The 24167-nt window shown below is 43.3% G+C and overlaps 1 protein-coding gene across 4 annotated transcripts; it reads right to left on the bottom strand.

Moving 5' to 3' along the window:
* Positions 1-313: 313 nt before the first annotated feature.
* On the bottom strand, positions 314-19290 carry LOC139311598 (zinc finger protein 721-like). 4 transcript variants are annotated; one of them, XM_070936065.1, is made up of 7 exons: positions 18556-18600; positions 17922-18004; positions 13995-14121; positions 12652-13347; positions 12090-12570; positions 11788-11933; positions 314-2141 (listed from the first exon to the last, which is right to left on the bottom strand). In XM_070936065.1, exons 2-7 carry the CDS (start codon positions 17994-17996, stop codon positions 586-588), a joined length of 3081 nt encoding a protein of 1026 aa, XP_070792166.1. In that variant the 5' UTR covers positions 17997-18004; positions 18556-18600; the 3' UTR covers positions 314-585. The 4 variants fall into 4 exon arrangements, with proteins under 4 accessions (XP_070792166.1, XP_070792169.1, XP_070792168.1 ...); XM_070936067.1 differs by lacking the exon at positions 314-2141 and adding an exon at positions 18883-19290 and having other exon boundaries at positions 11656-13347; positions 13989-14139; positions 18556-18685; XM_070936066.1 differs by lacking the exon at positions 314-2141 and adding an exon at positions 18883-19290 and having other exon boundaries at positions 11656-13347; positions 18556-18685.
* Positions 19291-24167: the final 4877 nt, after the last annotated feature.

Raw genomic sequence — 24167 nt, 5'->3', positions numbered from 1 at the left:
TTTAAAGAAGGCCACTTTTTTCAACACAATTAGAGCTAAAGTGAATATACACACATACATTTTCCCTTCCTTTGCTTGCATAAAACCAGATTTTCACAAAGCCTGAAGGCTGATCTCAGACTCACTTCACATGTCGATTCTGCCTAAATAAAGCAGTTTGTGACCAAGCAGAGGTGAGATTTTAGGGGGACAATTGTTTAGCAGATTTTTTTGAGCGAGACCTTAACTGAATAGGTAATATAACTGGAATTTTAAAAATCTATCCTGGGAGCTTCCCAAAATCCATATATTTATTCAGTTGCTCCTATGGCGATACTCTGAAAGAAGGAAGACTGTTCACATTTTTCACAGATGTTATTCTTTTTACATATCTTTATAGATGGTTTCTTATCAGAGTGGATCCTTTTACACAAATTAAGGACACCACTCCCTAAAGGGATCACAGTCCCATCCTGTTTGTAGCCTTGATGTGGATCATATTAATAAGGGAAATAACTGCTTTCCACAAGATATTTTTCCGTCCAGTGTGGATTCTTTCTTGAGAAGCATCCTCTTTTCACAAAAACTTCCGCATTCCGTATATTTCTATTTCCCTCCGGTGTGGATCCTCTTATGGGAAATAAGGTGACTTTTTAGTCTGAAGCTTTTCCCACATTCTAGGCATTTATAAGGTTTTTCTCCTGTATGGATTCTATTGTGGCACATCAGGGAACTACTAGTTCTGAAGCTCTTCCCACAGTCTAGGCATTTATAGGGTTTTTCTCCTGTGTGGATCAGTTTATGAGAAGTAAGAGCACTGTTTACACTGAAGCTCTTTCCACACTCCATGCATTTATAGGGTTTTTCTCCTGTATGGATCCTATTATGTGAAATAAGTTGTTTCCTTTGGCTGAAGTTCTTCCCACACTCTATACATTTATAGGGTTTCTCTCCTGTGTGGGTCCTTATATGAGAAGTAAGAGAAGTCTTGATAGCGAAGCTCTTTCCACACTCCAGGCATGTATAGGGTTTCTCTCCTGTGTGGATCCTTTCATGATAAATAAGAGAAGTTTTGATAGTGAAGCTCTTTCCACACTCCAGGCATGTATAGGGTTCCTCTCCTGTGTGGAGTCGTTTATGGAGGTTCAGGTAAATACTGCTTTTATAGCTGTTTCCACATTCCATGCATGTATAGGGTTTTTCTCCTGTGTGGACCCGTTTATGGGAAACAAGGTAACAGCTTTGGCTGAAGCCCTTCCCACAGTCTGGGCACTTATAGGGTTTCTCTCCTGTGTGGATTCGTTTATGAGAAGTAAGAGCACTGTTTACACTGAAGCTCTTTCCACACTCCATGCATTTATAGGGTTTCTCTCCTGTGTGGACCCGTTTATGGGAAACAAGGCTACTGCTTTGGCTGAAGCCCTTCCCACAGTCTAGGCATTTATAGGGTTTTTCCCCCGTGTGGATCCGTTTATGAGAAGTAAGAGAACTCTTTACACGGAAGCTCTTTCCACACTCCATGCATTTATAGGGTTTTTCTCCTGTGTGGACCCGTTTATGGGAAAAAAGCACACCGCTTTGCCTAAAGCTCTTCCCACACTCTATGCATTTAAAGGGTTTCTCTCCTGCATGGATCAATTTATGCTTAGTAAAATAACTGCTTGTACTGAAGGTTTTTCCACAGTCTACACATTTATAGGGTTTTTCCCCTGAATGGATCCTTCTATGACATATCAGGTAACTACTGCTTTTGAAGCTCTTCCCACATTCTATGCATTTAAAGGGTTTTTCTCCTGTATGTATCCTTTTATGGGACGTAAGGGAATTCTTCATACTGAACCTTTTCCCACAATCCACACATTTATAAAGTTTTTCCCCTGAATGTATCCTCCTATGGCACATCAGGTAACTACTACTTTTGAAGCTCTTCCCACATTCTATGCATTTAAAGGGTTTTTCTCCACTATGTCTCCTTTTATGGGAAGTAAGGGAACTCTTCCTACTGTACCTTTTTCCACAATCTACACATTTATAAGGTTTCCCCTCTGTGCGGATCCTTTTGTGGGATTTAAGGCACTCTCTGTACCTGAAACTCTTTCCACACTCTAGGCACTTATAGGGTGTTTCTGTGGTGTGGATCTTTTTATGAGAAGTTAAATTACCTTTCCACCCAACACTTTTTCCACAGTCCACACCATTGTAGGGTTTCTCCCTTGCCTGGATCATTTTACGTGAAGTAAGATTATTACTGCTGAAGTTCTTTCCAGTTTTGCAGTGGTTACTAAAATTGGGGTTTGATTTGAATCTTTTTCTACTTTGACATTTCTCCGTATTTTCTTTGGAATCATGTTGGGTCAGGAAACGATCAATTTCCACACATTCAAGAAAATATTTTTCTCTCCAATTGTTCTTCTTTTCATGTTTCCTCCTTCCCCGCTTATCTGTAGATGTCTCTTCAGGAATTTCAGTTTTGATTATTTGCAACGGCACTAAATTTGTCTCTTGGTCATTTTCCTGGAGGACTGGAATTAATATAAGAGGAAAAAAAGAAATAATTGTTAACAAATCATGTATAGATCTAAGTTGTAAATAAACTATCTAGTGACATCTTGCTCTGACTTAAATTTTCCTCCAGAGGAACCCTTACCTAAAGAGGCGACCATCCTAGACGTTTCCAGCATGACTTCTTGATACAGGACTTTCTGGCTGGGATCAAGCAGCAACCACTCTTCACTGGTGAAATGGATGGCCACTTCCCCAAAGGACACAGAACCCTAAAGAAGGAAGGAGCCCTGTGAGCAGACTCAATAGAATTTGCAATATCTCCTTCAATACACAAATCCTAAAAGTCTATCGAGATTCTCAGTCGTCCATGGTCACAGTTGTCCTAAAGGTGCTTCAGCTTCTTGGATGAGAAGCAAAACGTTTTCAAAGAAAAACCAGGAAGTCCAGTTGCCTCTTGAAAAAAGCACCTTTGGGACTAAAATCCAAAGTGAAAATTCTTGATTGGACATTTCCCTAGGCGGACCCAACACATGATATAATAAAAAGGACAGAATTCACAACCTACTGCTGAAAGCAAATTAGGGCATGTTTTATCACCTTGACTGTCTCTGCTGACTTTCAATATCCACAACCTGCCTTTAACTTCATTAGTTAAATCAAGTATAAAAGTATACTTGATCAAAGTATATCAAAGTATAAAATACAAAGAAAAAAAAACCATGGAAAAGTAAGAAGAGAGGAAGGGAAAAAGAGGGAGTGACATGGCCAGCAGCTGACACTCCCAGAGAATCTCCTCTCCCTGGACTGTCGTTTTTCCAACTTAACAACAGAACTAACAGGCTTCCTTTTGGCCGCTTGACTTTCCGAGATTAAGGAAAGTCCCAGAATCGGCCCTCAAGATTCTCCAATAACAGCAACAGCCTGCAAGAAATTTTAGAAGCTGAGCTTCCAGGATAACTGGTAAGCTGAAGCTGGGAGGCAGGGTCGAAACCACATTGTTGGATAAAAGAGCCAGACAATAAGCTGCGTCATTCATTTCTTAAACAATTTATGAGACTCCTTTACAAGCTATAGAAGCTCATTTTAGTTACAACTTACCACCCATTTTTGAACACCATTTTTGACACTTCTTCTTTATTATAAAATAACAGGGAGAGGATTGCTAGAGGCAGCCAAAATAAGGAAGTATGGAATACTTGTTTGAAATGTTTCCCCAAATATAAGATCTTATTCGGCAAAGAGGTTGTAAAAAAATGTTTTCAAAAGGCTCTGACGATCCCAGCTGAGTTGCCTGATCGGCAGAGGCTTTTTTAAAAATAGCCTCTCCGAAGAAGAAAAAGATTCTATTCTATGAGGATAAACTGGAGGGAGTATCTTAAATATGGTTTAATTAATTAGGATGGATTTTTTTTTAAAAAAATGATTTATGTACTGCTAGAAAGCTTTAAGTTAGTTTTGCATTTTTAAAAAGAAGTATGCATGTATACACAGGTCTGCCAGTTCTTTAAGTAATGCTGAAGAATATTCTAAAGTTGGTAAAATATTATGGACTAGATTTGAAAATATGAGAATGAATGATATATTATTCCCCACAGCAAGGAGAAACTGAAATGGTTAAAATGTTTCTTTTATCCAAATAAAAGATTATATTTAATTTTGTCTTTAGTTTCAAATTGCTTCCAGATTTTCTGTTTGCAATGAGAAGAAAAAAATGAAACTTTGATTCTGTTTTTGTAAACTAGACAGGCTTATTGTTATAGAAAGGCTTGTACATACTGTTGTGTAAAAGCAAAAAGTTGTGGTTGTAATGTTGTTACCTTTAATTGTGCCAGAGAGTCGAAAGTTTATGGCTTTTTTCCCCCTCCCATTACACGATACCCCGTCTTTTCCCCTTCCTCTCTTCTTACTTTTCCATGTTTTTTTCTTTGTATTTTATATTTCGATAAACTAATAAAAAAGTTAAATTAAAAAAAAAGCACTCACGAACATTCATGAAAATATTAGGGAGGCACTTCCTCAAGATGTAGATGATACACAAAGCAATTTCTGCTTCTCCTGTTTTTATCCCTTCCCACAATGATAGGAAAACAAGATTATACTTACAATAAAGTAGATTTAGCCTAACTATTCATGTTTTACTTGGGACAGGTAACATGAACTGCCAAGTGGTATTTTTTGAAACCAGAATTATAAAACCACTAAGGAATTCCACACATCTTCAAAACATAGTTGAGAGATGGGCCTAGTCTAATTGGTTGTAAATGTAAATTTCTAATTTCCTTGTGCTTTGCTCAGGAATAGCAGTATCATAGGTTGAGTCCCCAAAAGAAACTAGAGATCTTCTACTCCTTCCCCATATAAACTGCTAATCTCTTCCTTCCTACCTGAGTCAGGAATCCTGTGGCTCTTTCAGCTTCACCAATAGAAGAAGATGATTCAATGAACAACGGTGACTCCATTTTGTCCACTGGGAAGGAGAGAGACAGGGAAGGGTTCAACTTCATCTTTTCTAGCTTGAAGGCACAAATTAAGATTTCTTCCTGTCCTGCCCAGGAAACCTCCATTTCTCTCTCTTCTACACTCTGCCTTTCATAGGCTCCATCATGGGAGCCAAGAATAAAAGGAGAAGACCAAACCCACCACATGCTAAAGAACAAACCTCAGTTAGGTTGTTCTCCTAACCCTTTGGAACAACACATGGACATTTATACTCTTGGCAAACAAAGCATTTGCTCAATCACTGTAAATTCTTTCCCCATTCTCTGCAGTTTAAAATCAGAGAAATTAGTGATATTCCAGCAACCCAGGAAACATGCCTGCAAGGATAGGTGGTATTGGAAATGGTCCAGCAATGATCTGTGTAGGAATTTAGCCAAAATTATCTCTGAAGGAAGGCCAAAAATAAAGAGAAATCTCTCAGGATGGAGGAGGAGCCGAATGCAAGTCAAGGTGGCCCCTACAAGTGTTGGTCTTCTGGGAAAGGCCAACCATAGGCTTGCTCTGAAGGGAGGGAACTCCTTTGCCTTAAGTCTTCTAGCATGAAGAGGGAGTTCTATCTTTCTTATTGGGACACTTTCTACTAAGTCCAAGGACTAAGACACGAGAAGACATAGAGAATTAAGGATAACTAGACTCTTTCTAGAAAGTCTCTAATCCAGTGGAACAGTCTGCCCTTACCTAGTGAGGTATCCTGACCTTGACTTTTATCCTTGGGGATCCCTCTGAAAGACAGATCAGGAGAAAGATTTGTGCGGATCCAGTGAATTTCTCCCCATTCCTGGAAGGACCTCAGAACCTGAAATATAAGCAAAGAACAGCAGTTAAGAGGATAGGACAAAAGAGGAGCTGCATTTCATTTTCTTCCCACAAAACCCTTCTGTCCATCAGTGGTGATGGATGAGACCAAATGAGAGAATCGCTCCAAATGAGATACTCTTTGGAAGGACACAAGAACAATTTCGCTAATTTGGTTTCCTAAATATCTACTCACATTATTAATCTTCAAAACTCTATCAGGGAGATATTGAAGAATTCATGCATGTGAATTGTATTTCCCAAAAGAAGCTCCTGGAGCTCCTCCTGCTTCTCTCCTTTGACAGGCTCAGAAGGGACCTTCCAGCCACTGGCACCGCTGGGCAATTGATCTCCACTGGCTCTCCAAAGATCCTTGCAGTCTTCCAGGAATCTGAATCTAAATGGAGATGTGAGCAGGGGATTCCTTTAGGCTTCCTTCTCTCCTCCCACCATTCTTGGATCTCCCCCCATGCACAGCCAAGAGCAGTTATGGGGCGGATTTCTCGCTCCCTCCAAGCCTCAGAATCTCCTTCCCTCCCCTGGGGAGGATCTGAGTCGCAGGACACGCCCCCACCAGATTCCTAGGGAGCAACTCTCAGCTGGAACTACATGGGCAGTGGCTTTAGTCAGTCAGCAACCAAGACAGCGCCCCCTGCTGGCACCTGAGGTGAAATCACAGCCATCGGGGCAGCTTTGGAGTCTATGCAGGACAGCCTCTGCCAGGCGCTGCACCTGGCCTAGAAAGCAGCTATGCAAGTAGCATCCGGGAGAAGCCAGGCGGAGATCATGGGCCTCCCCGGGTCCTGGTGAAAAGGCGATTTGCAAAAATCACCCGGAGGAGATTCCATCGGAGTCCATCGATTCTCTCTGTCTCTGTCTCACTCACACACACAGAGTGAGAGAAGGAGGGAGGGAAAGATGGAGAGAGAGGAGGTTGGGAGACTCACACCATCAAAGCTTAAAGGAAAACAGTCTGGGAAAAGTGAAAGGTTTCCCAAGAAGTAAAAGTGACTTTCCCTTGTCAGACCTGAAGCCACAGGGACTCCTGTCTCTTCCCCGGAGCCCCAATGAAGGTCCACAGGAGACCAGGAACTCTGAGCAAATCTCCTTTCTGCAAAGGTAGCAAAGCCAAAGGTGGACCCCTCCTCCCCCCAACAGAGTCCAATGTGGCTCTTGATAGATTTTCACAGGAAAGAAGCAAAGTACTGCCATCAGTTCCTTGTTCATGCGCAGGCGGGCTGGATTAATGCCATTCCACAATGTCTCTGAGGTCTTCCTTACCCGCCCAGTTTTCTGCCATAAGGTGTAACACGAGAAGTCCCAAAAGTGCTTCTTTCAAGAGGCAACTGGACATTCTGGCTTTTTCTTTGAAGATGTTTCACTTTTCATCAAAGAAGCTTCTTCAGCTCTGATTGGATGATAGAAGGATTTATACTCCTTGCAAGCAGCTGGTCATTTGCATCCTTTTAGACAGTCCTTGAAGCCACTTGGAAGTTTATCTGAGTCCTCAGGGTCACCCGAGTAGGACGAATGGGTGTGAAGCCTTCTTGGAACTGCTGAAAGGACCATTTTGTAGACCTTCCAGTTAGAGCTGAAGAAGCTGCTTGGATGAGAAGTGAAACATCTTCAAAGAAATACCAGTTGTCTCTTGAAAAAGCATCTTTGGGACAACCATGACCTGGAGGACTGAGAATCTGCATAGACATGCTAATGAGCCTTTCTGGGGCAAGGGGGGGGGGGGGCTGACAGATGGAGGTGGCCTTGATGCTATCCCAAAAAAAATCTGGCAGAACATGACACATTGTGCTGCTTTTGATGTTTTGAGCTTGATACCTGTTAATGTCTCCCAGTTTTCTAGCCTACATCCCCATAAAACTGTGACCATAGTTGCCTGGGCCACATCTTCTGAGTTTTCTCCTCCTCCACTTTCCGGAACAGGAGGGGCAATCCGGGTTTCCATCCTCCAAACATCCCACAAAAAGGCTGCCTGGAGCCATACGTCTGATCCAGATTTTTTACCTTTGCGTAAATAAATCCCAGGAGATACACCGATATTTCTCTAAGAAATGGGAATGCAGGCTCAGACCTTGATCATCGAGCTTCAGTATTCATGTACTTCGTAATAAGGATCGTGAGAAAAGTGTGGAGGGGAAAATGACAGCCAGTACCCTGGAAGACAGAGATAAATGTTTTAAAAAAGATATTATCACCTGATGCTTCTCAGGCGTCAAACTTCCCGGGAGGTCAGAGAAACGGGAAATCCTTGAAGCAGAGGGAGGAGAGCCATACAGAAAGGCCTCTGGAAAGCAAGAGTAGATCATGCACTGGAAGGCTAGAGACACGTGTCACAGGGGGGTCTTGTGAAAAATGAGTAGAGGAGACCATTACATTTGGGGCGTCATCGGCTCGTAGCCTGGGATTTCCACATCTCAGCAATCGTCGCCTCCCCGAGAGATTCCTTCGCTCAGGGCCCGCCTGGGTCCTCTTGGGGACAACCCCCCCCCCTTTAACACGGAAGGTCCCCTCCCATTGCGCTGCACACAAAGGCTTTCTCCGCAGGGAGAAATCACGGGAGATTCTGCCCAGAGACAGATGACTCAACAGAAGGGAGGATTCCCATTGGCGCAACCGATTCCTGGGACGCCAACTCCGAACTATCCCTGTCAAGCCCCCCCTCCCAATTCCATTCCCCCCCCCTCTTGGGGAGGGGGTTTATGGGAAACCTCCATGGGCTCCGCCTGTTGCCGCTGCGTGTGGGGACGTTGGCCGGGAGCCCTGAAAGCGAAGCGGGGAAGGAGGACCCACGGTAAGGGTGGGTACTGCCGGAGGCGGAAGGGAGAAGGGGATTGGGACCCCCTCCCCGGGGGAGACGTTGGGGAAAAGGCTGTAGGGGGAGGGAGGCAGGAGCTTGCGTGACTCCTCCCTTTTCATTTTGGCCACGCCCCTCTCAATGCGATCCCCTCAGAAAAAGCGGGAAACGTGGATCCGAGAGGTGGGAGGAGCCTATTCAGGCGGGAAGAGCGGACTTACAGACAGACGCGGCTCTGAGGGAATCGCCATTTTGGGGGCTTTGGGGTACTCAAGGAGGGTTTCGACTCCTCCTTTCTCTGGGTCAGAGAGCGAATTTGGCCTCCTTCTGGTCCCCTCTTCTCTCTCAGGGGCCCCCAGTGTCCCCCTCAGAAGCTCCTTTCCTGCTTCTCTGATGGGAGCCCCCCAAGGGACTCTTTGAAATCACCCCGTCTCTGAGGCGAATGAATCGGACAATCCCTAGATCTCCACAGTGGATCATCTTCAAGCTCTCGGCCTCCACTCACCCCCAAAGACCCTTCAGAATAAAGATGGTGTTTCTTTCAGGACTTCATTTGCAAAGGGAAAGAGTGGAATCCCCGGCTGGACAATCCGATATATATTGAATTGTCTTATTCAATTAATATATTATTTAGAATAGAATAACAGAGTTGGAAGGGACCTTGGAGGTCTTCTAAGTATTAAATTCATTTAATTTTAAGTGTTAAATGGGAAGATAAATGTAGACGCCGCATGAACCTCCCCATCCTCAAAGTGCAAACCCTTAAAGGCCAAAAATACCTTCCAAGTTGTAGAAAGAGGCAAAAGGCTAAAGATTTCTGGCTCCTCTCTGGTGTAAAGGAAGAAGAGAAAGTTGGCCAAAGCAATTTCAGTGCTGCATGGATTATCTCCACAGATATAAAATTTACATAATTAGGAAAATTCTAACAAAAATGCCACATTATAAGAAACGAAATGAATCTTCCTACATTTTAGAGGCACTGCTTTCTCATTTCTTGCTTCTCTTATAGGTCAATCTGCCTTGCTACCTTTCTCACATACCATGGATTTCTATGCAATCATCATCTGCAGTGGGAATCCTTTGATACCGAGTTTGAACTGAGCTCATTCTGCCACTTTAGCACTTTCTATTCCACTCCTCATCCTTCACTAAAGTTTCTTCCGCATATTCATTTGTCCCCCCCCCCTTATTTCTTTACTGCATGTATATTATGTAGAGGCGTCATTTACATTGGGCAACGACTGTTTCCAATAATTTATTATAATAACCTTTCAAAATGAGAAATACAGTTAATCAGAACATGCAGAAACATTTTTAAAGCTATATTAAGGTAAAAAAAAAAACAGTCACAATCATGCCAACACAAGATTTCTCCAATTGGCAGTGCCACGGTGCCCTAAAATTTCAAATAGGATTTGAGCTTTCTGATTACCTTGATATCACAAAATATACAATGATATTAAAGTGATAATGAAATCCTGGACAAATTCAGCAGTTTGGGAATGTAACAGAAATCCAGAAAGCATCTCTGTCTATCTGTTACTCACACACACACTTTGAGATGAATGGTATTTTTTGATAAGAAGATGTTAGAAAATATGGTCCTGGTTAGAAGACACTGAGTAAATTAAATCAAGCTGTTTAGTTCCCTCCTTCTTAAAAAATATTGTTCATATGAATTCACTGTTGGAGCCATAAAAACATTTTTAAAGTAAAGCGACAATACTTGCAATCAAACTCACTGGCCACACTTCTTACAGCAGGAATATGATTTTATAGCCAGACACATACTCAACCAAATGGACACGTACATATAAACACCTGGAAGAGATGTTTCACAGATAAACCACAACTAATGCACATCATGATATATGAAAAAAACAAACAGCTGAAATACTTGAAAGGAACATTGGTATTTTCAATACAATTACAGCTAAAAATATACATACATATACAAACATATTTTCCCCTGCTTTGCTTGCATATGTCAGCTCTTCATAAAGCCTGCAGCCTGATCCTAGAACAACTTAAGAAAGTTGTTAACAACTTAAAGCAAATTGACCAGGCACAGGTCTTGACAAATACTGGCATAATAAGCAGGACAGTGTAATAAAAGATTCTTGTGAGCAAGATGTAACTAACTAGGTAATACCTCTAGTATTTAAAAAATCTATCGGGAGCTCTTTCCATAATTCATACATTTATTCAGTTTCTCCTATGACGATCCTCTGAACTGTTCACTTTTTTATGTGGGAGTATTGTACTTACTGGATCCTTAAAGTTGATTCTTTTATGGGAAATACTGTAAGACAGATAAAAAGACTTACTTTCTTGCTGTTCTATGCATTTATATATATTTTCTCTCCTATGTGAAACTTTTTCTGGGAAATAAGAGCTCCTTATACAAGTTCTAAGACTCCAACTTGATAATTCTTCTCCCACACATGTATTTGTGGTTCTTCTATATGGATCCTGTCATGGGAACTAAGGGACCTGCCCTTGCTTAACTTCTTCCCATTCTCCCTGCATTTATAGACTCCTTTCCCAAGTGGACAATTCCTTCTCAAACTGTTCCCGTATTTTATGCATTCTAATGTTTCTCCCATGCATACCTACAATAACTTATTTTTCAAAATATAAAGTTTCTATTCCACTTGAAAAATTCAGCTTGGTGGAGTAGTTAAGACACCAGGCTGGAAACTGGGAGATCATGAATTCTAGTCCCACATTAGATACTAAGTGATCTTGGCCCTGTCACTTTCTCTCAGCCCTACGACGGCAGCAATGGCAAAGCAAGGCGCACACAGAAACAAAAGCATTTGAAGCTCTTCTGACAGTATGTCCTTATATGCTATTTTCCTTGTGTATAGCCCTTTAAGACGCATCAGTTCACAATTCTTGAGTGAAGCTCTTCCTTTACTGTATATATTTGATATTACAGTCAATCCTTTTACAGGAATTCAGGACCCTTCAATTCCAAAAGGCATCTCCCCCATGTGGGACTTTTTATGGAAAGCAAGTTTATCACGCCGCATAAACTTGTTTTCAACATCATGCATGTACGGTATATATATTTTTTCCACTTCTGTGATTCCTATTAGGAGGCATAAGGATTCTGTTTTTCACAAAAAACTTTCCATATTTAGAGCATATCTATCGTTTCTCCCGTGTGTGGACTCGTTTATGGGAAGTAAGGTAACGGCTTTTGCTGAATTTCTTCCCACACTCTGTGCATTCATAGGGTTTCTCTCCCGTATGGATCCTTTTATGAGATGTAAGGGAACTGTTCTTACTGAAGCTTTTTCCACACTCTGTGCATTTATAGGGTTTCTCACCTGTATGAATTCTTTTATGAGAAATTAGGTGACTTTTCCACCTGAAGCTTTTCACACACTCTGTACACTGATATAGTTTCTCACTTATGTGGATACTAACATGGTTTGTAAGGGAGCTGCTAGAAATAAAACTCTTCCCACATTCCTTGCATATATAAGGTTTCAACCCTGAATGGATCCTCTTATGAGAAGTAAGGGAACAATTCATACTGAAGCTTTTTCCACAGTCCGTGCATCGATAAGGTTTTTCTCCAGTATGCATTCTCTTGTGGGAAGTTAAATGACTATTCAATCGGAAGCTTTTCCCACACTCTGTGCAGGGATATAATTTCTCCCCTGAGTGGATACTAATGTGTTTAGTAAGGGAGCTGCTTGAAATAAAACTCTTCCCACATTCATTGCATATATAAGGTTTCAACCCTGAATGGATTCTTTTATGACAAGTAAGGGAACTGCTGCTACTGAAGCTCTTTCCACACTCCGTGCATGTATAGGGTTTCTCTCCTGTATGGATTCTTTTATGAGAAGCAAAGGAACTGTTCAGACTGAAGCTTTTCCCACATTCTATGCATTTATAGGGTTTTTCCCCTGTATGGATCCTTTTATGGGAAGTTAGATAACTGCTGCTACTGAAACTCTTTCCACACACTGGACATTTATAGGGTTTCTCTCCTGTGTGGATCCTTTTGTGGTAAGTAAGAGAACTATTCATACTGAAGCTTTTTCCACATTCCAGGCATTTATACGGTTTCTCTCCCATATGGATCCTTTTATGGTAAGTAAAGGAACTTTTCATACTGAAGCTTTTTCCACAGTCTACACATTTATAGGGTTTTTCCCCTGTGTGGATCCTTTTATGAGAGGTCAGATAACTTCTGGTGCTGAAGTTTTTTCCACATTCCAGGCATTTGTAAGGTTTCTCTCCCATATGGATTCTTTTATGAAAAGTAAAAGCACTGTTCATAATGAAGCTTTTTCCACATTCTGCACATTTGAAGGGCTTTTCCCCCAAATGGACCTTTTTATGGTAGTTAAGATTACCTCTCCACCTAAAGTTCTTTCCGCAGTCCATACATTTATAGGACTTCTCTTTTGCATGGGTTATTTTATGTGGGATAATTTTGGTGTTATAGTTGACGTTTTTTCCAATTTTGCCATGGTTGCTGAAATTGGGTTTTGGTTTGAATCTCTTCCCATTTCCTCGACACTTTCTCATACTGCTTTCTTTGAAATCATGTTGAATCTGGAAGTGTTCCATTTCCGCACATTCAGAAGTAGAGTTTTCTCTCCAGTTGTAAGATCCTTTTTTATCATATCTCCTTCTTCCCCACTTACTTGCAGATACCTCTTCTTGTATTTCAGTTCTGATTATTTGTGATGGCACCACACTAGGCTCTTGGTAATTTTCATTTTTCTCCACATCAACTGTTTGAGGGAAAAGAAAAAGAAATCAGAAAACTTTATAATATATAGTTTATTATCCTCATAACAGTCCCTAGCCTGCACCTATTCTTGGACATCTGGAGGTAGAACAAAACAAGGAATGACAGCATAAATTCTATTTCTTAATTTTAAACATTGGCATGGCCGCTCAACTCATCTAATTCAGGGTTTTTGACAACAATTTAAATGCAGAACATGAAAGAACATAACAACTAATGCAGTGTCCTGAAGCCTAGATGTGGCATACGTCCTTTTGTCAGATGTGCCAAAGCCAAAGTCATTGCAGTAGCATTCCAAGAAAAAAATATGGTGCTAATTAGGACGAGTGAAATAAGCAAAAACATCCCTCTCTGATTATATTCCCAATAGTTCTGCAGTATCGACACATGACCCAAAGAAGATATCAAGACTGCATGTCAATTCTCCAGACTGACTATCTCTAACCAATTCCTTTCTTCTAAATGATACTGTGGTACTTAGGAGACCACAGAAGTGGACCGGAATTAATACAAAATTAAAAGAAAAAAGATAAACAATTTTAACAAGATCTGCACAGTTATCGTAAACTGCAAATAAACAGTCCAGTGACTCCTCAATCTTACTTAATTTTTCTCTAGATGAACCTTTACCTAAAGAGTTTACAATCCTAGAAGCCTCCAACGTGACTTCTTGATGCAGGGCTTTCTGCCTGGAATCCAGCAGCGACCACTCTTCACTGGTGAAATGAACAGCCACCTCCTCAAAGGATACGGGACCCTGAACGAGAAAGAATCCCTATGAGCAGAGTCAGGAAGAATTTGCAAGATCTCCTTTAATCTGCAAATCCTAAAAACATAGAGTTATAATTCTTAGTTGGACTTTTCCCCAGCTAGATTCAACATGTTATGTGATCCCCTGATCTCTCAAGAGATAGTTATACACACCGTCATCTCCATCTAGTGATGTAGGACAGCAGGTTCTCCCTGAAGATTATTAAAGTTATTATATGTGTATAACTGTATTCCTCTCTACTGAAAGATTTCATGTGATTGGTTACTATAAACTGGATTTTACCAATTGACAACTCCAGATCTCAGTTGACTTTCTCAGCTAAGCAGTTTCACAGGATGAGGGATCACTATATTTCCTTCCTTTATCTTATTCTTTATCTCTTTTCTAATCCAAAATGTTAAAATACCTGGAAATTGGCCAATACAAAACCACTTGTTTAATGCAGCCCATGGGTGATCCATCACTAGAGGCTTTTAAAAAGAGGCTAGATCAGTGTTGGTGAACCTTTTCGGAACCGAGTGCTGAAATGGCAACGTGTGCATGTGCAGGGGGGGGGGAAGCGCAGGAAACCGGAAGAGCAGGTCCCCGGCATGCATGTGCATACCAGGAAACAGCTTCCGGTTTCCAGCGTGCACATGTGCACCAGTCACACGGTTTTCCAGTTTCTGGCGCACGTGTGTGTGATGACCAGCTGTCCGGTGCCCATGTGCACACTGGAACCTAGAAGATCAAAGGCTGGCGTGCCCGGAGAGATGGCTCTATGTGCCACTTCCGGCACACATGCCATAGGTTCGTCATCACGGGGCTAGACAGCCACTTATCTGAAATAGTATAGTCTCTTGCTTGAGTAGGAGGTTGGACTAGAACACCTCCACGATCCCTTCCAACTATATTATTATGCATTCTATTATTTTGCAGTTCCTAAAAGCTAAGATGAAGTCAGGATTGTCTTCAGTCTTTACCCTTTAGCCCAGAAAAAAAAAGCTTTTAACTTTGAAAACAAGGTATAATTCTCAACATATTTTCTCCTAGAATTATGATATTTCACTTAATGATAGTTCCAAAATGAAAGCCATCTTTGAAAAAGTCACTTAAGACCATCAGAAACAGTCGCACCAATCCCCACGGTCATATAATTGCAATTCATGCACTTAGAAACCAGTTCATTTTTATGTGTTCTGGCAAAAAAGCTATTGGTTAAGTTGGATTTGTATTTATGACGTGACTAGCTTAATAAACATGATTTGTTAAATAATCGGTTACTCAACTCAATTGGTTACTCAACAACTACAATGACTTACAAATGTCCCAATTTGGTCATAAATTGAGGACTTGCTGTTTATGTAAGTAAAACTGGCAGGCTTCCAAAAATGATAAAAGTGTTGTGACCTAGGCTTCCTGAATCATTAAAACACACAAGTAGTCCCAAAAACCTCTTTTATTGCAACAGCTGTGAATTATGTTCATTCACAGCTAAGTCCCAATTAGTTGCAAATAGTCCTTCGGGATAATCACCAACCTTTATCTCCCTTGACATTCTGTCAAAGACCTACTTGGCAAAGCCACATGGATTCCTGAATCAAACAGAGATGCTGACTGGGAACAAAATTAACAATGTTGCTTTCCTGCAAAGTGCCCTCATGTCTTTGCTCCTCTTTTAAGCCTTATGGGAGGGGCCAATCATCTCCAGGCCTTACTCCTGAGTCATCCCTTTTGTTTTAACTATTCATGCCTTCTGGCAGCTCTGTGCATGCCTGCACTAGGAACAGGCTTCTCCTGTTTCTCTGCCTCTCTGCTGTCCGACTGGAGTCCATGCATCACTCCCAGCTGGCCCTGGCTCCTCTCTGCCTCTGATGCAGAGCCCTTGTCTGGGCCTTCCCCAGGCTCCAGGACTGGCCCATGTTCCTCCCCAGCCTCCTCACTGTCCGACTCCACTGCCAGCTCCGCAGGCTGCTGGCGGACCACAACAAAAAGCTGGCACTGTTTCAGATGTTCCTATTCCTTTGCCTATCAGTTTATTTTATTGTTTCTTATGTTTCATAGTATAAACTATATTTTTGGACTCTGACAGTATAAGAGTTAAGCCTTTGGAAAAGTTGAGAAGAGTTATTAAGAGTTTGGAAGAGTTGAGACTTTGGGAAAATGCAGAGAAGAACAACGAAAATGATTAGGGGCCTGGAGAGAAACATTATGAACAGGTTGCAGGAATTGGGCATGGCTATCTAGTGAAAAGAAGAGCCAGGGGGGTCAATCTATTTTCAAAAGCACATGAAGGCAAGACAAGAAACAACGGATGGAACCTAATCAAGGAGAGAAACAACCTGGAATTAAGGAGAAACTTCCTAACAGTGAGAACAATTAAGCAGTGGAACAGTTTCCTTTAGAAGTTGTGGGTGCTTCCATCACTACAGACTTTTTAAAAAGGTCTGACCAGGGGTGAAATGCTCCCGGTTTGGACTGGTTCGGGTGAGTAGGTAGCAGAGTTTGAGGCTAGTTTGCCGAACCAGGAGCAATGGCTGGCTGGCCACACCCCTGAACCGATCCACGGCCCGCAGTCCTGCCATGCTTGCCTGCCTTCCATGCTGCCTTCCTGGCGTCCCGGTGGCCAGTTTGCGAAGGCAGGCAAGCAGAAGCCCACGTGGAAGGCAGGCAAGCATGGCAGGGCTGCGGGGAAGGAGCTAGCCCCTCCCCCCTCAAGTAGCGGCTTCCCTACTCAGCCCCGACAAGCTATGCATCCACAGCAATGGGGTTGTTTTGTTCGCCGCGGTGCTGCTCCAGGAGGGCAGGTGGACATATTCATTATAGTTGTCAGCTGCAAACATCCACCTGCCCTCCCGAAGTACCACCTCAGTGAACAAAACAACCCCATTGCGCTGTGCCTCCTTCTGCAACCAAACGCGCCCAGCCGTCAGTGCCTTTTCCTCAAATGGCCTGTGCATGGGGCGCTTGGAGAGCAAGCGAGCAAGAGAGCTCGCCAAACTCTGTGTGTGTGTGTGTGTGTGTGTGAGAGAGAGAGAGAGAGAGAGAGAGAGGGAGGGAGGGAGGGAGGGAGGGAGGGAGGGAGGGAACGATTTGAAGCCGAGGCAGCCAAACTTCTGGCAGCAGTGGGTCAGCTTCTGAGCAGCCAGCTCCACCTGACCTACTCCCTGAGTCTTGCCGTTCCTCTGCCCCTCCCCGCTGCTGCCAGAAGTTTGGGTGCCTTGGCTTCAGATTGCTCCCTCCCTCCCTCCCTCATACACACGCACACACACACACACAGAGGTTGGAAAGCTGTCTTGCTCACTCTCTCTCCAAGCGCCCCATGCACAGGTTGGAGTGACGTGAACAACGTCAAACTGGCCACACCCACCCAGTCACATGACCACCAAGCTATGCCACACCAAGCCATGCCCAGAACCAGTAGCAAAAAAATTTAGATTTCGCCCCGGGTCTGACTCTGGACAACCATTTGTCTAAAATGGTATAATGTCTCCTGCTTGAGCAGGGAGTTCGACTAGAAGACCTCTAAGGTCCCTTTGACGAATGTATCTTTTCTTTTATGTACACTGAGAGCGTATGCACCAAGACAAATTCCTTGTGTGTCCACTCACACTTGTCCAATAAAGAATTCTATTCTATTCCATTCAACTCTGATATTCTATGTTCTAAGTTGAGTATTTATACTTGAATACTAATTTCCTTGTTCCACATCGCTCAGGAACAGCAACATCATACACTGAGACCCCAAATGAAACTGGAGGTCTCAACTGTTTCCCCATATTAGCTTTTGATCTTTTCCTTCCTACCTGAACTGAAGGTCCAGCTGTTCTTTTAGCTCCACTAGTACAAGGAGATGATCGGATGGATAACAATGACTCCATTTTGTTCCCTGGGAAAAAGACAGGAAAATAGGAAAGGAATCAACTCCATCTTTTCTAGCTGGAAGCATCAACTTAGTATTTCTTCCTGTCCTGTGAAGGAAACCTCCATCCATTGCCCTCTTCTTTCAGTGGTCTTTTGTGGGCTTCATCTTGGGATCCAAGAAAAAAAAGAGAAAAGAAGACCACCACCCCACCATGCACTAGAATACAAACCCCAAGTGGACCTCTCTCCTAGCCTTTTGATCAGGGACACACAAGTTTGCTTTTGCCAACCAAAGTATTCACTCAATCATGGTAGATGCTCCCCCTGCTGCTGAAACCAACCCGTTTGGAAAGGCAACTGACATACCGGTAATTCTAGCACCCCAGGAATATGCCTACAAGGAAAAATGGTTTAGAGCTATTCCAGCAGGGATATGTGTCAGACTTTACTTGAAATTATGTATCAGGGAAGGCCGAAGACAGGTTACTCCCCTCCTCATCTCGGAAGATAAAAGAATAAAGAATAACTAGAATTTCATTGGAACATCTCCAACCTTGTAGAATGATCTTCTCTTACCTATTGAGGTGTCTTGACATTGATCTTCCTGTTTGTAGAGTCCCCTACAACATGGCTCCTGAGAGGGAATTGTGGGATTCACCCTTTCCTCGGGGCAAGTAGTCCCTACCTCCATGAAGGACCTCAGAACCTGAAATTTTGACCAAAAAAAGAGTTAAAAGAACATATGAACTACATTTTCATTTTCAACATTGCAAGCTCTATGTAACCTGAATCGGTGAACAGGAATTATTAAGATGTATTAATCACCCAAACTGTTAAGTAGGACCTTTAAGAATTACGGCACATTAAGCTTCCTCCATATTTCCCAAGAGGAATGTTTCTCACCTGGTGCATTCCGTTTTCCTCTGCCTGGCTTAGCAGGAAACCTTCGGCGAGGGCCACCGCCTGGCAAGTAGTCTTTGCTCGGCATTCCCGCACCCAGCACTGCATCTCCCTGGGCAAGACGGCCAGAAACTGTTCCAAGATCACCTGGTCCAACATCTGAGCTTTGGTGTGCTTCTCTGGCTGCAACCACCCCCAGCAAAGGCGGTGAAGGCGGCTGCAAAGCTCTCGTGGCCCCTCAGTCTCCTGAAGAGGGCTGTTCCTGAAGTGCCAATGTTGGATCTCAGAACTGAGAGCTTCCTTCTCTGGGATTTTCTGCCCAGGTCCTGCCCAAAGGTGCCCAAAGCTCCCAGGCTGAACGGCAACAGGGCCTTTTCCCACTCGCTTCCAGGCTGGCTGGTTTGCATCCATTTAGGGGCCTTTTCTCTGACAGGGATCCAGAAGGGCCCTGCGGATCTCCTGGGTTTCCAAAGGTCTTTTCAATCCTGGGATCTGGAGGAGTTGCACAGAGAGGGTGGGAGATGATTTTCAAGCCATTCAGCTCTCAAGAGGCCTCCCGTTTTTTTACATCTGAGGCGGAAAAGAAAAGAAAACTCAGGAATTGCATACTGTTCTCATTCAGAAACTATGATTGTATGATCAAATTCAGGGCCAAGTAACGGTTTGGAGGGGAGGGGGGCAACCCCAAGAAATCTTTCAGACTCAGTGGAAGGACTGTCCCTCCTTCAACTCTCGACACACACCCCGCTCTCATATTGGGGAGGGTCTTCTCTGGAAGGTGCCTGCTCAGCTCCCCTAGCAGCAGAAAAGCTCTTGGGGGGGGTCTTTTCGATCCCTCCCCCCTCAAAGCTTGAAAGGGGTCTGTTTGCAGAGGGTGGTCAAGGAGTGCCAGGCAGGGAAGCCTCCTTCCCAGGTTCTTTGTTAGAAATGCTCGGAAGCGAACCTGGTTGATGCAAATGTGATCAGCTGATTCCTTTAGCCTCCCTCCAGCTATTTCTTTCCCCGGGGGAGACTCGGGGTTGCGAAACCCCTTCCTCCCCAGGTTCCCAGGGTTCTCACAGTCGCTCCTTCCCAGCTGGGCAGACGTGGCGGAGCATGCGCAGTGGCGCTCAGGTGTTCGGCATTGAGGCGGGCGCCCCCTAGGCTTCCCCCGCAGCTCCGCAGTATTGACACCGGACCCAAAGCAGATCCCGCCAACGATTGTGTGTCCCCCCCCCCCCCCCCGCCCCAGACCAGACCGATTCCTTTCTTCTAGCCGAATCTGCGCGAATTAGAATTAAAAGACCGCGGAGGTAGCCTGGAATTAATACAAGATGCAAAAAAACGCCCAAAATCGAGCTGCATAGGACCTTGCACTAAGGCGACATTTGAAAATCTTGAGAAATAGAAAATACGGTACTGATTAATCTGAGGAACTGAACAATGAATAATTTAAATCAAGAAATTTAAGTCCTTTTTTTAAAAAAAAATATTGCACACTGTGGAGTAGAGTAGAGTAGCCTAGCGTAGCTGGAAGGGACTTGGAGGTCTTCTAGTCCAGCTCAAGCAGGATATCATTTCAGATTAAGTGACTGTCTGGTCTCTTCTTAAAAACCTCCAGTGATGGAGCGCCCACGATTTCTGGAGGCAAGTTGTTCCACTGGTTAATTGTTCTAATACTCCTTAATTCCAGGTTGCGTCTCTCCTTGATGAGTTTCCATCTGTTGTTTCTTGCCTTCTGATGTGTTGGAAAATAAGTTGACCCCCCCCCCTTTCTTTGTGGCAGCCCGCCAAATACTGGAATCCTGCTCTCATGTCCCCCCTTTCATGTCCTCCTTTTCTGCAGACTAACCAAACCCAAATCCTCCAACCGTTCTTCATATGGTTTAGCCTCCAGGCCTTTGAACAAGATCTGCACAACCTCACAGGACGGTTGTTATGAAGTTGGCGCCTTGAGTTGAGTCGCTTACAAGGTAGCAAAAGGCGGAATAGAGAGGGAAAGGAAAAAGAAATAGAAACTCAGATGACACCAGAGTAAATGGAAAAAGGGGATGGGGGTTGAGAAAGAAAGAAGATTATAAATATAAATGTACAATTATGAAATGATGGACTGGGTAAAACGGGAAAGAAATTGAAAAGAAAGTATGTATTATTAGAAAATTGGAGTTGCTCAGATACCAAATAAGGGAAATATTGCACAACAAAGGAGAAAGAAAGGAAAGAGGAGGAGAGGGAGAGAGAGGAATGGAAGAAAGGGGAAGGAGAGGAAGAAAGGATAGGGGACAAGAGCAGGAGAGAAGATGAGAAAGGGGGAAAAGAGGGGAGGAGTGGGGTAGAGGAAGGTGAAGTAGGGGAGGAAAGGAGAGGAGGAAGAAGAAAATAGAAGAGAGGAGAGAGGGAGGGGAAAGAAAGAAGGAGAAGAAGGTTTGTTGTGAAAAGAGAGGGTAGAAGAGCAACCTCAAATGTAATTAAAATGTCTTATATTTATGCTTTCATTAGGAAAAAAATATGTATATATATGATCAATTATGGATAAGAGAATGTACATTTACAATATGTGTATAAGAAATAAAAATAAATTTTTTTAAAAAAAAAAAAGAGGGAAAGGAATGCATTGTCCTGCTTGAGTTTGCAATGCAAAACCTCCCTTCTCCCTTCCCGAGGCTTTTCCCAGGAAAGGGGAGGGTGGTTCGAGGCTCCTTGCAAGGAAGGTTACTTTGTTGGGGGGGGGGGTGTTGTTGCATGCAAAGGGACTCTCCTCATCCCCCATCCACCCACCCCGGACTGGGATGACTAACCCTGACTGAGCCCTTTGCATGTCCTCCTTCTTCCTCCCCCCCGCTTTGGCTTCCTCCGCACGAAGTGGCTCTGCACACCTCTGACTCCCTTTCTTTGCCGCCTGCGGAGACGAAGGGGTTACAGCGAGCGAGCGCGGAGTCCTAGAGAGGCCAGGCGTCCTCAGAAGGCGCGAGGCTATCCCTTCCGCCGCCACTTCCGAAGGCTCTGGGCGCCTGGCGCTCTGAGGGCATGGATGGGACCGGAGCGCCCTGGGTCACGTGAGCGGGGGTAATAATAATAATAATAATAATAATTTTATTTCTATACCACCCTTCTCCCGAAGGACTCAGGGCGGTGTACAGCCTATTTAAAAACACAGACAAAACAATGATATAAAATTTAAAATAATTAAATAAGTGGCTCAAATTTAAAACCCAATAAATTTAAATACCCCAATTTAAAACTATTGTATTGATAGTCCAGCCTGGCGGAACAACAGGGTCTTCAATGCGCAGCGAAACACCCGGAGGTCGGAGATCTTACGAATTTCCGGGGGCAGTTCATTCCACAGGGTAGCCAATAGGCGAGAAGTGTCTAGGCGGGAAAGACGTTAATGAGTCGCCTCAGCTGCGGCAGGCAGGCAGTAAGGAAGATTGGAAAGAAAGGAAGGATGGAAAGGAAAAAAAGAAGGAAAGAAAAATGAAAGAAGGGAAGGAGAGGAAGGGGAATAAAGAAGAAAGGAAGGAAAATTGGAAAGAAAGAAGGATGGAAAGGAAAAAAAGAAGGAAGGAAAGATGACAGAAGGGAAGGAAGGAGCACTCAAATAAACTCACACACTCCTCCTGAGAGAAGAGAGGCAGCACCGTCCTGATGGGCCTTGGATGAGAGAAGCATGAGCAGAGGTGATCCTCTGGTGACCTGGGTCCTGTCAAGGTATCCCCCTGGTAGGGGATCTCTGGGCCCTTGTACTTCACCTCAGACTCATGGACAGCTTTTGGCAGCTTCGTCTTTTGGGCATAGGATCTCCTGGTGGTCTCCCAACAAAGAGGAGAGTCTGAATTCCTATTCTGGGTTGAGCCCTCTAGAATAAGCTTCCCTTTCTAAGCTCCCTCAACAGTGGGGCATAGCTGGAAAAAGACACAGGGAGAGATTGTTCTTGGAGGACAAATGAAGACTTGCAGCACAAGGAAACAATAGCCAACAATTAAAAAGCCAGCTAACCAGATCCTAATCAACAACTAAAAAGCCACACACAATCAGGCACCACATAAATACTATATGTACAATAGCCGAAAGCACACATTCTGGTAAAGAGAAGATCCCTGAGGATGGGTTCCAGCACAAGTCTGAAAGCTCAGAAGACAATCTCTGGTCCCAGTAACAGCCAGATTGGATCTTGCAATATTTTCCTTGGTCCGGTATGTTTGCCTTCATTCATGAGAGATTGTCCTGGACAGAATCTCTGAGTGATCCCCAAGATCTGAGCCTGGCTTGAGAACACAGAAAGAAAGTCGAATATCAGGCGGGTTCCAAATCCCGTTGCTACCGGTTCACTCGTGCGGCACTTCTGCACATGCGCAGAAGTGTCCAGGCGGGTGGGCAGAGCTCCTGCCACCACCACCAGTTTGCCCGATCCGCTGCAAACCAGTAGCAACCAACCACTTGGACATATGGGGCAGGCATCTCCCCCATATGTTCCCTTTTATTTTATTTATTATTTTTATTTGTATCCCACCTTTAGTTTTCTAAATAAACTCAATGTTATTTTAATGTATATAGCTATATATACAACTAGCACTCTTACATCCTCTTTATTTCCCCACAGTAATCATCCTGTGAGGTGAGTTGGTCTGAGAGAGTGATTGGCCTATAGTCACCCAGCTGGCTTTCATGCCTAGGACGGGATTACAACTCATCTCCCCTTTCTAGTCTGATGCCTTAACCAGTAGACCAAATAGGCTCTCATATGAACTATGTTATTTGCTCTACCTGAAGTTTGTTCTGTACATCATATATTTTTCCCCCTTCTATGATTTCTGTTATGAGAAAGGGCATGGTTTTTTACAAAAATGCTTTTTACATTGTGAATATTTCTATACAGGTACTCAATTTAGGATTGGTCGCTTACCAACTGTTCAGATTCTGATGGACATACCTGGTGAGATTCGAAGTTCCAATAGTTGTGACACCTTCACCCCCCCATGGCTGCAATTTGGTCACTCAGCAACCAGACTGCATTTAGAATTGAATAACTTTGTCATTTTGAATGTATACTAATCTGCAGACATTAAAATGAAATTTTGTTGCATACAGCTCTCAAAGGCTCACCACCTCCAATATACACAACATAACGGAATAAATAAATAAATACAGATTTATAGCTTTTTAAAAAATGCATGAATGGTATGTGGAAAGGATTTCAGGTGGATCATCAGCTTCCATAAAGGGATCCACATGGAGGAGATAACTTTAGGGACTGAGATATCCTTAATTCCTGTAAACAATCCACTGTAATATCAAATATATACAGC

The sequence above is a fragment of the Pituophis catenifer genome, unplaced genomic scaffold, assembly GCF_029215685.1.
Source record: "Pituophis catenifer annectens isolate HBS135680 unplaced genomic scaffold, rPitCat1.0.hap2 SCAF_2, whole genome shotgun sequence".
NCBI lineage: Eukaryota > Metazoa > Chordata > Lepidosauria > Squamata > Colubridae > Pituophis > Pituophis catenifer.
Note: the sequence above shows the minus strand (reverse complement) of the source record. Positions and strands in the feature narration are given on the sequence as shown.

Excerpts from the sequence above, each read along its gene's own strand:
- LOC139311598 (XM_070936065.1), bottom strand. The coding sequence starts at position 17,996 with ATGGAGTCATTGTTATCCATCCGATCATCTCCTTGTACTAGTGGAGCT. Across the intron at positions 12,571-12,651 it reads ACCGTATAAATGCCTGGAAT|TGTGTGGAAAGAGTTTCAGT; the intron begins GTGGAAAAAGCT and ends ATAAATGTCCAG. Across the intron at positions 11,934-12,089 it reads CATAAGAGGATCCATTCAGG|AATTCATACAGGTGAGAAAC; the intron begins GTTGAAACCTTA and ends TTCTCATAAAAG.